Source organism: Elephas maximus, chromosome 1 (assembly GCF_024166365.1).
Source record: "Elephas maximus indicus isolate mEleMax1 chromosome 1, mEleMax1 primary haplotype, whole genome shotgun sequence".
In the NCBI taxonomy this organism is placed as follows: domain Eukaryota; kingdom Metazoa; phylum Chordata; class Mammalia; order Proboscidea; family Elephantidae; genus Elephas; species Elephas maximus.
In genome coordinates, this window is record NC_064819.1 from 213,472,848 (window position 1) to 213,489,315 (window position 16,468).

Genomic DNA, 16,468 nt, shown 5'->3' on the forward strand with positions numbered 1-16,468 from the left:
TCCCATGTCTGGTATAACATTTAGTAAAATTGGTAGGTGCATTTAGGGTTTTCATTTGTTTCTTTGTGTTCCCCTGAAATGTCATATGTTTCTGTGGATGCATGAACAATAGTACAATTTTCCATATTGAATCAGATGTTCCTGGGATCCAAGTATGCTTGGAAAAATCTCACTGCTTCAAATTCCATAACAACATAGCTTTCTCTTGTGCAGCCTGTGGCGAGACAGTTAAAGGGACCAATTTCTCACCTGCAGTGTACTCTTGTCAGAGTACCTGAGAACACAACTCACTTAGATAGGGAGAGAAGGACCCCTTGATCAGATCCATGGTGAAGTGGAGCCAGCTATGGGATGTAGCTTCGATAGGCTTGATCAAAATAGGTTAATCAAAAATAACCAGAGAAATTGCTTGAATGGGCAAAGTGGCAAGAATGCTGCCATTTCCAATCTTGAGAAAATGGACAAGTGTTCATTATAGTGCTTTGATTTAGAAGCATGGAATTCTAGAATGGTCTAGCCCCTTCATATTAACTTACATTTAGACCTGTAAAGGCTGCGTTTTAATTTAAAAATATGATTTCCAAAGCAATACATAATCATTGTAGAAAATTTGTAAAATAGAGAAATCGTAGGGAAGAAAATATTTTCTCTCTGAATTCTTCGTAATTTTTCTTGCATTTTAGCATTTTAGTGCCTCAGGAAAGGGTATATTTCAGAACTTTATATATATATGGACACGTACAATCAGACTAATAAAATGTGAATGTGTGTACATAGATACAGTCAGATTTTAGAAAAAAATCATATTAATTTTAAAATCATATTTAAATCACAGAGATTCACTCACAGATACCCATATTAGTACATTGGTATTTGCCTGTGTATGTAAATACATGGAAACCCTGGTAGTGTAGTGGCTAAGTGCTACAGCTGCTAACCAAAAGGTCTGCAGTTTGAATCCACTAGACACTCCTTGGAAACCCTGAGGGGCAGTTCTACCCTGTCCTGAAGGTTCGCTATGAGTCAGAATTGATTTGATGGCAATGGGTTTGATTTGGTTTTTGGGTCAAGCTGATGCTGACTCATGGCAACCCCATGTGTTTCAGAGTAAAACTGTGCTCCAAAGGGTTTTCATGTTTGTGACCTTTAGGGAGTAAATCTCTAGGCCTTTCTTCCAAGGTGCCTCTGAGTATGTTTGAACCATCAGCCTTTTGGTTAATAGCCTAGCACTTAATCCTTTGCACCACCCAGAGACTCCTGGGTTTAAATACATACATATGGTTTATATGAATTTATTTTTAAATTCACATACACCAAAAACTGACTTTTTTTGGTGTATAGTTCTATGAATTTAACAGATGCAACACATAAACATGATATATCTCTCCACTTATTTAGATCTTTGATTTTATTCATCAGTGTTTTGCAGTTTCCAGAATATAGCTTCTGTACATATTTGGTTAGATTTATACTTAAGTATTTCATATTTATTGGTGCTATTATAAGTATCACGTTTTTTTTTAAAAAAATTAACTTTTCATTAAAACTTAGAAAAAATTTAATATAAGTTTTGTATTGAGATAAATTTTAGATTGACATGTAGTTGTGGGAAATAACACAGAGAGATTCTGTGTATGCATCATGCATATTCTCCCAGTGGTAATGTCTTGCAAAACTGTAGCATAATATCACAACCAGGATATTGACATTGATACAGCCAAGATATAGAACAGTTGCCTCATCAGGAGGATCCCTTGTGTTGTTCTTTTATAGCCACAGCTGTCTTCTTCCCACCTACCCACATCACTGATCCCTGACAACCATTAGTTTGTTTTCTATTTCTGTGGTTTTGTCATTTCAAAAGTGCTATGTAAAATGGAATCATATAGTATCCTACCTTTTGGAATTAGCTTTTTTCACTCAGCACAATTCTCTGGAGATTTATCTTTGTGGCTGTTTTTCAAGAGTTTGTTTCTTTTTATTGCCGAGTAGCATTCTTACGTTCTAGCATTTCAAGAGGTAGTATATGATCAAGAGCCGATGGTATTGAAGGTAGAAGGCCAGGCTGCCCTGGAGACAGAACAATTGAGTTGTTGCAACAGAAGGATGCAGTGCTGGAAGCACTTACTCATCTATGCCAAGAAATTTGGAAGACAGGACCTGGCCAACTGACTGGAAGAGATCCGTATTTGTGCCCATGGCAAAGAAAGTGATGCAACAGAATGTAGAAATTACTGAACAATATCATTAATATCACACGCAAGTAAAATTTTGCTGAAGGCCATACAGAAATGATTGCAGCAGTACATGGACAGGGAACTGCTAGAAATTCAAGCCAGATTCAGAAGAGGACAGGGAATGAGGAATATCATTGCTGATGTCAGATGGATCTTGGCTTACATACTTGGGACATGTTATCAGGAGGAATCAGTCCCTGGAGAAGGATATTATGCTTGTTAAAGTAGAGGGTCAGCAAAAAAGAGGAAGACCCTCAAAGAGATGGATTGACACAGTGGCTGCAACAATGGGCTCAAACCCAGCAATGATTGTGAGGAGAGTGCAGGACTGAGCAGTGTTTCATTCTTTTGTGCATAAGGTCGCTGTGAGTTGGAATTGACTCGAAGGCACCAAACAACAATTCTTCAGAGTGACAGAACCAGCTAATGAGTAGAGGAAAAATGCCTTCTCAATAGAGCAGAGGTTCATTGCACAGAAACCAAGTAAATACAACGAAATTGAGCTAAGATTGTACATATAAACGTATTATCCAACCATAAATTTGGGGCTGGTATAGCATCCCAGTAAAGGAGTAACTCCCAGATCAATCTACATATCCTCTCTGTTGAAAAATACTGGTGTTAGACAATTGTCTTCCTGTTCCAAGCAGAGTAAGTAGAAAAAGAAACGATATGTAATCTTTGACCTTTATTGCAGAGCAAAGGGAAGGGAATATCATGCTGAAAACTCAGATAAGCATACTAATAAAAGTTACTTATAACGATGCTGTTGTTGTGTGCCATCGAGTCAATTCTGACTCATAGCAACCCTATAGGCAGAGTAGAACTGCACCATCAAGTTTCCTACGCTATATCTTTATGCGGGAGCCCTGGTGGTTAAGTGCTAAGGCTGCTAACCAAAAGGTTGGTAGTTCAAATCCACTTGTTGCTCCTTGCAAACCCTATGGGGCAGTTCTACTCTGTCCTATAGGGTCACTATGAGTTGGATTTGACTTGATGGCAACAGGTTTGCTTTTTTTTTGGTATCTTTATGGGAGTGGATTGCCAGATCTTTTCTGCCATGGAGCTGCTGGTGGGTTTGAACCACAGACCTTTCAGTTAGCAGCTGAATACTTTAACCACTATACCACCAGACCTCCTTGTTATTTATAACAGGAAATAAAATTTTTAGAAAAGTATTCAGCATCCTGACTAGAATGGAAAGGAACATGGCCTCTAAGACACAGAACATGGTTTTCAGAAAAGGGAAAGAAACATTTTGTTTTTGTTGTTCTCAGAGAGTTTCGCAGAGATATTCTGCTGCAGCAGAGATTTTAGACCATACCACCTTCCCCCAGTCCTTCACGCTCCCTCATGTACTCATTTTTTTCCTTAAAAACAAAAACCTGTTGCTGTTGAGTTGATTCTGACTCACAGGGACCCTATAGGACAGAGTAGAACTGCCCTATAAGGTTTCCAAGGAACGCCTGGTGGATTCAAACTGCTGACCTTTCAGTTAGCAGTCATAACTCTTAACTCCTACGCCACCAGGGTTTCCTTTTTTTTTTTTTTTTCCCTTAGCAGCTTAAATTTCATAGTCCAGCGTTAAAAGCACAACCTTGCATATCCTTAACTACCATATCTCTTTTCTGCCTTCAATTCTTACTCACCTGGAAAATCTGTAATCCTAACTAAACCCAAGTACCTGCCTAGTCATGTCTGCATTTGAGCCACTGAGCATGATTAAAGAAATCACAGAAGTAGGTTGTTTGGTCTCGCTTCATATTTATGACCACAGATAATCAAGCAGACCTTCTGTGCTACCCAGCAATGTACTACATTTTCAGTCAGTTTAATTTCCAGTTCTCATAGTGCCTCTTTCTCCTTTTTTTCCCCCATCCTTAAATCTTGATGTCTCCCTCCTGATCCTCTCACTCAGCTCTCTCTCAGATCACCTTCATACTGGCCAAAGCACACGATGACCTTGCTGCTTGTTTCAATAAGAAAACAGAAGCAATCAGAGGAAACTGGTACATTCTCACCATTAAATCTACTGACCTACCTTCGTCTGAAACTGCACCCCACCTTTCCTCCAGGCATGATGGATGAACTGTCTGTACTTCTGAGGACAACATTTCCATGTGCACTCTGGACTCCATAACCTCTTGTGATCTCCAGGAGATGCTCTCAGTGTTCCACTGCTGATGGTGTCTTCTCTCCTTCTTGTATTATACAATTTTCCATTTCAGTGGCTTCATTTCCATCAGCCTGAAAACATACTATGATATCTCTCAGCTAAAACAAAGCAAAGCAAGATAAAATGTTTCTTGGTCTTGAATCTCTTTCTAAGTACCACCCTATTTCTCTTGTTCTATTTTCAGTAAAACGCCTTGGAAGAACTGACCATCCTGGGTTTCTGCTTCCTCTTTTTCCATTCTTTCCAAACCAACTCCACATCTCTGAAACAGCTCTTGTCAAGATCATCAGTGACTACCACATTGTCAAATAAAGCGATCAGTTCTAAGCTTTCATTTAAACTTAAACTCTCAGGAACGTTTGAGCCTATTGTTCACTTTCTCATTCTCCAAACACTTTCTTAAAACTTGGCTTTGGGAAACTACACTCTCCTGGCTTTTCATTTCCTCTCTGGCTGTTTGTTGTTAGTTTCCTTTTCTAGATGCTCTTTCTCTTCTTAATCTCTTAATGTTGAATGCCCCAGAGCTTAGTCTAAGACCCTCTTCGCTTTATAGTTTACATTCCTTCCTTTGGGGTTCTTATCTAGCAAAGTGGCTTAAATAAATGTATGCTTAATAAATTTGTCTTATTATTAATTATTATATTAATCATATTAGTTTTTATTCATTTTACATAAAATAAAAGCAAATTATATATTGTTGTTGCTACTTGCCACTAAGTTGATTCAGACTCACGGTGACCCCATGTGTGCAGCATAGAACTGTTCCGTAGGGTTTTCAAGGCTGTGATCTTTCACAGGCCTGTCTTCGGAGGAGCCTCTGGATGGGTTCGAACTGCTGACTTTTTGGCAAGTAGTCAAGTGCTTAACCCTTTGTGCCATGTAGGGACTGTCTATCTACCTATCTATACACAAGTTATATATAAAAATTAAAAAAAACTATAGAAAATAAATTTAAAGTTATAATTAATGTAAACATTAATAAAATAATACAGTTATTAAAAATAAATTTACTTAAGCTGTGATGCTAGGTGAGATCCCCAGGGGAGCAAATATAAAATAACAGATTATTAATTCAAATAACATGGAATTTTAAAAAATGAAAAAAAAAAAAAGAAAGATGTTATTGTCATTGTAAGCAACATGTGCCTGTATAACTCATGATTTGAATTCCCTTGTGCTAAGATTCCATGTATGTGTCTAGTGCCATGCTAATATGGCTGTTCGGTAGATGCTATATGATAATAATTGATAATCAGTTTTCTTAATGATTTCTCTGTCTTTGAAAAAATAATTTCCAAAAAAGAATGTGTTTCTGTCAGACATGGTTCCCTATCAGAAGTTAATAGGTGTGTGTCATAGACATTATAATGTAATTACAATTGATTTATTCCTACTTTATATCTTTACTGAAGGGCAACCTAGCATTATACTTTAAAATTGTATATATACATAATATAAAATATGTTCATTTTTTTAGAATCGCTAGGTCGGAATCGACTCGACGGCACTAGGTAGGAGGCCGGTTAATTATAATTAATTATACTAGTAATTAATATTAGTAAACATGGGCTCAAGCATAGCAACAATTGTGAGAATGGAACAAGACCAAGCAGTGTTTCATTCTGTTGTACACAGGGTCGCTATGGGTTGGAACCTACTCGACTGTACCTAACAGCAACAACAATAAAGTTTAATAAATTTAAATAAATTATATGTGATGATGATCTTGCAAATTTTTATCTTGAGTCACAATTGATCTCTTGAGCTTCACATTCCTATATCCAGTTTTTCTGCTTTATTTCTCAGCTTGGAGGATTAATATGCATTGTAAGCTTAACGTACTCAGAAACAATTCTTGATTTCACCTCCCAAACCCACTGCTATCACATTGTTTTCTATCTCAATAAATTCCATCATCATTCATGTCTATTGTATTGTGCAATTCCAGGCTGCATCATTCTTATGGGTTAATCGAATTTTTATTTGTATCTCCTGTACATTTTTCAGAAGCCCGGGTAGCTCTCGGCAGCCTACTGAAAGGCCCGTAATTTGAGCCCACCTACCGCTCCATGAGAGAAAGATGTGGTGGTCTGCTTCCGTAAAGATTTGCAGCCTTGGAAATCCTAAGGGGCAGCTCTTCTCTGTCCTGCAGGGTTGCTATCAGTCAGAATCATCAGGCAATAGATGGTTTTGGGTTTCGGTGCATCTCCTTTCATGCACCTAACAGGCATCTCATTTATTTGAATTGGACCAGCAAATGCAAGGAATTCAGCAAATATATCTAGCTCATGAAACTTTATTACACATATACATATGTACTAATTCATATATAATAATACATATATGAATTACATGATAAAAATGATCAAATACTACCCCTTTGTTTAAGAGTGCCAAAGATCAGAGAACATCTTTCATATTGGACAAAGCACAAGATGCAAACAGAATCTTTTAACCAGCGTCAGATGTTGGAGAAATTTCAGTGAAGGGATTTTGATTAAAATTTTTTAAAAAATTCGTTTTCACCTTGTGTTTAGAGCAGTAACCACATGTTGTGTTTTAGTTTCACCCAAAGTGGCCACATTTGTTTTTGACAAAAAAGTGGTAAATGGCAACAAACTAAAAGCTCCTCAAGAGCTTGTTTTATTTGTTGCTACTTAACTGCAGAAAGCTTTGTAAGATTTTCAGACAGAAACGATTGCAAAGATCAGAGAGCTTTCAAAGCGGCTTCTAAGTTACAGAGTAAAAAACCCAGTGCCGTCAAGTCAATTCCGACTCATAGCAACCCTATAGGACAGAGTAGAACTGCCCCATAGAGTTTCCAAGGAGCGCCTGGCGGATTTGAACTGCCGACCCTTTGGTTAGCAGCCATAGCACTTAACCACTACGCCATCAGGGTTTCCAATTAAGTTACAGAGTAAATAATAGGTATTCTTTCTGCATAATCCAGGTGTATTGTGCTCTAGTCCATAAAATACTCCATATTCTAAGCAAGAAAGGGACTTTTTAAAAGTTAATCATAGAATAAACGATAAGCATAAAATAGTATGTGTTATCTGCCAGGCGCTCCTTGCAAACTCTATGGGGCAGTTCTACTCTGTCCTGTAGGGTCGCCATGAGTCGGAATCGACTCGACAGCAATGGGTTTATACGTGTACATATTATTAAACACAATTATGAAATTACTACTGCTGTTGCTTTACTATGACCCTCTCCCATCTCAGGAAACCTTGGTGGCATAGTGGTTAAGAGCTACAGCTGCTAACCAAAAGGTCAGCAGTTTGAATCCACCAGACGCTCCTTGGAAACTCTGTGAGGCAGTTCTACTCTGTTCTATAGGGTCACAATGAGTTGGAATCGACCTGACAGTTGCGGGTTTTTCCCATCTCATATTTCTGCCTCCTGCCTAGAGGTAGCTATTATCCCGAATTTTGTGTTTCTCATCTCCCCCCTTTTTTTCCTTTTCTTAATAGTATGTACCCTAAACAATATATTGTGTTGGTTAGTTTTGCTTGATTAGAGCCTTCATAAAAATGGTATCATTATGGAGGCTTTCTTTATCCAAATAGAAATAGCCTGTTCCAGCAGGGTAAGCTTGGCAATACAATGATGCATTGTGATACTGTTTACATGCTTATGTGTTTTATTGTCGTCAGTACTATGTAATTTGGTCTTGCAACTGATTAGTCAATTAGGAATTGGAAGGGTGCTATGTAAATGTTACTGCCTAACTGACAGAATGATTTAGTACAAGTGTTTCTTGTGGAATTTCACCTGCTCTGTTGTTTGGGAGGCCGGGTGCCAAACCAAAACACGTGTGTCAATGGCATACTGTGGCCAGCTTTTTAAGAAATTTCAGCCAAAGTTGAATTCCATGCAAGTGCGATTTTGTTGTTTGTGTGCCAGTGGTGTCACACTGATTTTAAAATGCATTTACCTTTTCTGTAGCTTTGATTAGCATTGTTGAACCTTTTTATCATGCATGGCTCTAACCCATGGGTCCTGATGCCACTCACTGACTGCATTTTAGTTTTGCCATCGCTTGTACTAGTACTTTCTATTCTTCCAATATCAATGTTTGTACTAGATTTCTCCTTCCAAATGGATCCTCTGAACTGTAAGATTTACGTGAAGAGGCCTTCACTTGGCTCTTAGGAAATGTGTAGCTCATTGATCCAGATTGTTTACTTTGGTATGAGAGATGGTTGGAGATTTGATTTCAGTATTTTGTCTCCATGTGATTTGGACAGAAAATGCTAACAATTATTTTTATAAAGACAGCAGAAAAAGAAGGAACTGACATTTGGCCAGAACTGTAATCTAAAAATTAAAAGAGCACACATTTTACTTTAGGAAATGTTAGGAGTCAATCTTTTGAAAATGTGTTAGCTGAATCTTCTTAATTTTAAAGGGGTTCCCTGATGTTCTGGTGTGTCTTTATTCACTTTAAAAGGCAAGCAGTATACACATAGGTCCCCCCCTTAAAGATTTTATAAAGTGCCAGTGGAGAGTGGAGCCCTGGTGGTGCAGTGGTGCAGTGATACAGCTGCTAACCAAAAGGTCACCCAGCACCCAGAGGTCAGCCGTTCCAATCCACCAGCTGCTCCTTGGAAACCCTTTGGGGCAGTTCTGCTCTCTCCTCCAGGGTCACTATGGATCAGAATCGACTTGGTGGCAATGGGTTTGATTTTTATTTGGGGTGGAGAATAGAATGATATCTTTACACTTAAAATTTATTCCCTTAAATACTAATTTAAAACCACAGTTATAAAATTTCGAAGCTTTATTTTGTATCACTTTTGTAGGCTTGCCTGAGAAGTTACTGTTTTTCTTATAACTCTTTCTGCTTGTACTAATGTTGTCAGGTGCCGTCAAGTTGATTCTGATTCGTGGCAACTGTATGACAGAGTAGAACTGGCACACAGGGTTTTCTTGGCTTTAATTTGAATAGAACAGGAACACATCACCAGGTCTCTCTGCCACAGAGCCACTGGGTGGGTTCAAAGCGCCAGCCTTTAGGTTAGCAGCCGAGCACTTAACTGTTTGTGTCCCCACAGCTCCTTAGATTGATATTAAACTGCTTAAGTAACAGACATAGGTAACTTTATTAAAATGAGATGTCAGGTTACTGGCTTTGATTCTTTAGATTTCTGTTTTAGGAAAATAAGGTGAGAAAATGTGATAATGAGATGGCACATGTAGAGATGTCTGGTAGACTACTGAACCCTATACTCAGAAAACTCCTGGTGAGCATATCCCATCATTTAAAGTGCGAGTAGACTGCAAAGCTTATACACATCAATAATTCACAATATTGTGTGAATTGCTCGAATTAGGTCATCAAGTTTTTTTTTTTTTTTTTCCCTGTCATCTAAGGCTAATTTTGGAGAATTATTGACTCGAAGAGGGGCAAGTTGGAATGGACGGGGAAAAGAAGATCATGTTTAAGAGCATGACTTTCTTACAGAGGTCATGGTGGAGCAGGTGGAGAGGTCTGGAGGAGTTGGAGACTGTTAGAGGGCAACATGAAGTGTGGCACCCCGAAAATCAGGGAGACACAGTCCAGAACAGCTAGTCAGACATGACCACCATAGAACGCACCTGCCGTGATTCCTGAATTGATATGTGAAGAAACATTTTCAGCCAGGAGAATGACTTAAAGCATTCAGGAAACGTTAAATGAAAACGTCATTATTTCAAGAAATCTTACCATATTTTTAAAGAGTTAGAGCCCGAACATACCAAATGGAAGATTTTATTAATTGTTCATCATTACATTCATTTTAACATTTTGAACCCTGCATGTAAAAGCAACCTCAATAAAACAGTAGTGGTTGATTTTTCTTTTTATTAGCACCATCATACCTCTTTTCTTTTTGTTACAGTTAACAGGAAACCCTAGGGGCATAGTGGTTAAGAGCTACAGCTGCTAACCAAAAGGTCAGCAGTTTGAATCCACCAGGTGTTCCTTGGAAACTCTATGGGGCAGTTCCACCCTGTCCTGTAGGGTCGCTATGAGTCAGAATCGACTCGACGGCAACAGGTATCGAGTAATAGATAATTAACAGATCTATTATAGTTAACATATCTGACATAGATAAAAAAAAGTGAATTATGAGCAGAGATGAATGTCAGAGTAGTCATTTTTTTTCTTCAAAAGCCAAACTAAAACAAAGAAACAAAATTCCATACATTGAATTGTTACTTTAATTATTGTATCCCAAAGTCTCGACAATGTGTGTACATATTAGTCACAAATATCTACGATACGTATGTCTTAGGAAATGGATTTTAGAACACAGTCATTACTAGAGAATCTTTTCTTTCAGAAAGTGTCGCCAAATTAGACTTTAAAATAGGCACTTATGGCAATGAAAAATAACTAATTTTTTATTAGTTGACTTGTTTACTTAACAAAAACTTCCTGAATACCTACATTGTGCCAGACACTCTGTTAGGTTATAGTAGTACACAGGCAAGTAAGACATATCCTTGCCTTCAAAACTGTTGCTGTGCAATGAGGTCGTCAGATGCAAACAATTAGAAAACAACATAGAAGTAGAGTGAAAGACTACAGATTATTATGAATTATTAAAAAGTCTACCGCTAACAGTCCTTGTTGCCTCCTAAGGTAACATCGATTAGCTAAATTATGTCCACCCCACATTAGGAACCACACCGCTTGGTGGATGTGTATACCCACTCTGTCTTTGCCTGGAGAGGTAAACACTTGTATTTACTGTTTTAGGTCATTGCCGTATCATTTATTGCATTGGCAGGGTAGATGTAATAAAGGTAGAAGTTTTCTAAAATGGGCTACTAACTAACCACTCTTCTTCCAGATAAGTCCTAACCCCAAATTGTTGACTAAAGAAGAAGTCTAGTCACTGGCTGGGATTCTTCTAAGAACGGAGTGAAAGTACTTGCCCCATCAATGTATTTGGCCTTCATTTTCTACCCTAACGGAAGAAGTTGACAGTGTTCCTGGTTTTTGTTCCTGCTGCTGGTGGTGGTGGAGATGGTGGAAAGTGGTTTCTGTTTTTATTTTCATCAGCCACAGAGGTGTTCCCCAGAAACCGTGGGAAAAGCTAATGTGGTTGGTGACACTTGACCCTGGCTGGTTGCTTAGGGTCCCTTCATTGCCTTCCTACTGCCTCCTCTTTCTGGCAGCAGATCCTGGGATAGCTAGTTTTCCTCTTCTTTGGTAGCTGCTTCTACCCACTGTGTCCCTTGATGAAGTGAGGAAACCAGCCTCCTCTGCAGTCTTGCTTTCTATCCTACAAACCTGAAGGCTAGTCCTCAGAACCTTTTTTATTCCAGTTTTACAGTTCATCATTCCATGGGAACAGCCACGGTACTAAAATGAAAAATAGAAACATTGAAAAGGTACAGTGCTGACGGCCCTACTATAGAAAGGACTTTGCCTTGTATTCTCCCAGTCCCTTCACAGCAGTAAATGAAGGACTCTGGCTTCTCTTTTAATCCTGAGGGTGGAGCTTCCTCCTGACCTCATGTTAGTGTAAGGATTCTTTTCCCCATGAGGCTGCCACCTGTGCAGAAGGATAGCGTTCCTTTGTCTCAATTGGTTACTTTGCAGTTATAAAGACCTCTGAGTGTGGGATACTTGATTCATTGAGGACATGTTGCCCAGGTATGAACTATTCTGGTTTTGTTTTTGGTTTTCAGTGCTAGAACAGAGAAATCAAAGAAGCTATAGAATATCTTGAGCGTGTCCTAGGGCTATAGCTAGTAGGTCTCGAATTAAACAAGTGGGGCTTGTCTAGCTTGGTGGAAAATGGTATGTTAGCAGTTTAGCTCAGTTAGGATAGGATTCTCACTGTGTCTCACAATCCATTGTTACATTTCTACTTTTTTATAAGATTTTGTTGAAGATAAGGACTACATGGCATAGACCAACAAGAACATAGTAAAGTATTGGGAGGTTGCTCAAGCTGTGTTAGTGGTTAACGGAGCATCCCAGGTCAAAAAAAAAAAAGCCAGCTAAACCAGAATAATTTGACCAAAGAGAAACTGAACATGCAGGGCACCACCCAGGGCAGGAGGGACTGAGACAATGTTTGAGGGGACAAGAAGAGCCCTACTTGGCCATCAGAAGGGACATGTGGGTAATGCTTCAAGATGGAGCTGCTGATGGCCCCAGGACAGATTAGCAAATAGAGCATAGGACTTCCAAGAAAAAAAAATTCAGACGTTCATAGACCTGTTGTACATTGTAATTTTATTATCACTTACATCCTTAACTCTTAAATATTTGCCTAAGAGTATGATAGTTGGAATGCTTTTCTCAAGCTAACTATAAACACTATGAAGTGTAGGTTTTACAGAGAAAAAACAGTTTAAAATGTGTCCGCAAGCACAGTCCTATCCTTCAATTGGCAATACAAATGAAATGGATTATTTTATGTAAGAAAATGTATTATTGAGTTCTGTAATACGTTTTGGGAAACTTTGTGTAGTCTGTGTTCTGACATAAGGCTTCGCTTTGGAAATTAAGTCCGAGGTAAGGACAACCACACAGTTACCATGCAGGTTGGAAACACACTAGGTTGCTTTAGTTTTAGTTTTTAGCTCTGCAGGTAGTCAGCCTCTAAATGGGCAAATGGTAAGAACACGGAACTGACTCCTGGAATTGGAGAGTTGGAATGGAGGCTATTAAGAAAAGGAGGCTTTTCAACAAGTCTGCCCAGGAGTCTGGTGAATGATTATAGTGAGGTGGCGTGTCTTTCTTCTCTGCTCCCACCCTCCTTCTCTATTATCTGTTTTTCTTGTCTATCTCCTCTAATTTGCATGGCATACTTTGAGGTCAGGGACTATCTCTTGGTCATCTCTGCATCCTCATTACTTAGAATAGTGCCTGGCACACTTAGGGAGCCCAAGATACTTATTGAATAAATAAGTAGACATGTTGATTTCTACCAATAAACATTTGGCTATCTCTCAATTAGGAAGACATATATCCTATTCTTACAATTTTCGAACTTAATCCAGCTTTATTTTCTTGACCTTGGGTTGGGCTCAGGGTGGCTTTACTTGATTAATCCTTCTCCCCAAATCCTGTTAGTGCTCCTCATTCAGTTCTTTCTGTATCTAAAAAATTAAACAACAATTTTCATAGCATCTACACCTAAGTGAAATTTTAATACCACTGTTTTAGTAGAGCCTTCGTTTATAACCAAATTTGTATAGGTAGTGTCAAACATTTGGTTAAGATTGTCTTAGGGGGAAGCAATCTTTTTTATTGATGGACAAATGATATAAAGGATTAATTTTAATTATAAGATGTTCACACCTTATATCCCCCACGTGTCTGTCAATTTGTTGTACTTTGGGGGCTTGCGTGTTGTTGCGATGCTGGAAGCTATGCCACTGGTATTCAGATACCAGCAGGGTCACCCATAGCGGACAGGTTTCAGCTGAGTTTCCAGACTAAGACAGACTAGGTAGAAGGACCTGGCAGTCTACGTCTGAAAAGCATTAGCCAGTGAAAACCTTATGAATAGCAGCGGAACATTGTCTGATACAGTGCTGGAAGATGAGCACCCCAGGTTGGAAGGTACTCAAAAGACTACTGGGGAAGAGCTGCCTTCTCAAAGTAGAATTGACCTTAATGACGTGGATGGAGTAAAGCTTTCGGGACCATCATTTGCTGATGTGGCATGACTCAAAATGAGAAGAAATAGCTGCAAACGTCCATTAATGATGGGAACCTGGAATGTACGAAGTATGAATCTAGGAAAATTGGAAATCATCAAAAATGAAATGGAACACATAAAGATCAATATCCTAGGCATTAGTGAGCTGAAATGGACTGGTATTGGCCATTTGGAATGGGACAGTCATATGGTCTACTATGCCAGGCATGACATGTTGTCAGGAGACGAACATCATGCCTGATAAAAGTACAGGGTCAATGTAAGAGAGGAAGACCCTCAATGATGTGGATTGACACAGTGGTTGCAGCAGTGGGCTCAATCAAGCATTACGACGATTGTGGGCATGGTGCAGGACCAGGCAGTGTTTCGTTCTGTTGTACATAGGGTCGCTATGAGTCAGAACCAACTTGATAGCACCTAACAACAATGACAATTTAATTCAGACAGAGCAAAGTAATAGTTTATCCAAACATATTACCAATGATGCAGGTGTCTATCACCTAGATTCTGGAAACTAGCATACAAAATTATAGTGATATAAGTGAGCGAAGAGAGGTTTTTTTTTTTTTTGATATGTAGAAATGTAGGTGTTTAAAAGTGAAAACTTTCCCCCATCAGTGCAAGCAACAAAATTATGCCACTGGCCCTATCTAGAAACCTCAGGATCTAGCTACTTGAATTTCAGTCTTTGTAAAAGGACTTGAAAATCTGAGGAAACGAAGCTTTACTAGTGGAAACTCCTAAGGAGATGTGATGACATGGGAGGTCTCAGGAAGAGGGGCTGGTTCTGTGTCTGCTGTAGAAGGAATACATTCTGTGATAATTTTCTGGACCATTGAGTTAAAAACTCTTTCTGAAAATTTGGAGATGACTAAAATATACTTATACCATGATAACTTGGAAACATTTTGAATTAATCTTTTGTGTGTTTCAGTTGCTGTGGTTCTTTGTGCTTGGTTGGCTGTGTTTCTTCTAAGAGTGCAACAAAGAGCAAATACTTCCGTTAAATCTCTGATCCCATCCAATATGTGATGGACAGCATGGTTTTATGCAAAACTTCCCTCTGAACACTCATTTGCTTGAACTTGAGCTATAAGTTTTGCTGAATTGGTTAGATTTGCTGAAATGGGTGTTTTATGCCAAATTACATCTCTGAATTTACAGTTAAGTAAAAAGGATTTTCAGAGCACAGGGAAGACCGTTATCTTTTGTGGTCATAGGTGACTACAGCGATGTTCCTTCACCTGTGTTGTTTACTGCTTAAGTCTGCTGTAACACCAGTGTGAACTAGGAGACACGAATCCTGGTGGTGCAGTAGTTAAGTGCTCAGTTGCTATCCGAAAGGTCAGAGTTGGAAGCTACCGGCAGCTCCTCAGGAGAAAAATGTGGCAGACTGCTTCCTTAAAGATTCCCCCCATTGCCATTGAGTTGATTCTGACTCATAGCGACCCTATGAGTAGAACTGCTCCATGGGGTTTCCAAGGCTGAAATCTTTATGGAAGCACACTGCTACATCTTTCTTCTGTAAAGATTACAAACTTGGAAACCCTATGGGGCATTTCTACTCTGTCCTATAGAGTTGCTATGAGTCAGAGTCGACTCAGATGGCAACAGATTTGGTTTTTTATATAGCATTTAAGAAAAAATTTACTCAATTTAAGACAGTAAATTGAGAAACCTGAAACCAAGTGAAAAGACTTAGAAGGAAGACATCTGACCGTGATTATCAAATGTTTGTGGTGTCTGTTTGATAGTGAACAAGTGAAATAGAATGCCTTACTTTGCCTTTTCCAAGATCTAACCTCCGTTGACAGGAATAAAAAAAACAGAAGGGCAATTTGTAGCTCAGAGAATTCTCACTTAACAACTTCAGCTTGGATGGGGCCCAGAGTCTATAAAATTACACTTTCAGCAGTATGTGAGGATATTAATGCTTGCTTTTGCCAGTTTCAAACAGACACATATGTGTGATATAAAAAACCAAAAACCAGACCCGTTGCCATCGAGTCGATTCTGACTCATAGCAACAATATAGGACAGAGTAGAACTGCCCCACAGAGTTTCCAAGGAGCACCTGGTGGATTTGAACTGCCTACCTTTTGGTTAGCAGCCATAGCACTTAACCACTAAGCCACCAGGGTTTCCATATGTGATATACACATTGGTATTTAACTTTCTAAGATACTTATTATTAGAAATGCCTTTTGAGACCTTAGACTGTATATATAGGTGTATTAGTGTGGAATACCATGATTCTGCAGAACTGACTCCGTATTTCTTTGTCTCTTTAACTCATCCATTCATTCCTCTTTCTTTTTTTGAAGTATAACATAAATACTGTATAGTGCACACATAAGAATAGAACACATCTATGTAGTAAC

The 16,468-nt window shown here is 38.8% G+C and overlaps 1 protein-coding gene across 7 annotated transcripts in view; it reads left to right on the forward strand.

The window, feature by feature from the left end:
- AIG1 (androgen induced 1) overlaps positions 1-16,468 on the forward strand; it is a 293,600-nt gene that overhangs the window by 10,432 nt on the left and 266,700 nt on the right. The window contains exon 2 of one of the 7 annotated variants that reach the window (XM_049902549.1): positions 9,790-10,333. The exons of the other annotated variants lie outside the window; for them this stretch is intronic. Coding sequence (XP_049758506.1) covers positions 9,790-9,861 — 72 coding nt within the window. The 3' untranslated portion in view covers positions 9,862-10,333. Of the gene's footprint in view, positions 1-9,789; positions 10,334-16,468 lie in introns of those variants that run through there. 7 annotated transcript variants of the gene reach the window in all.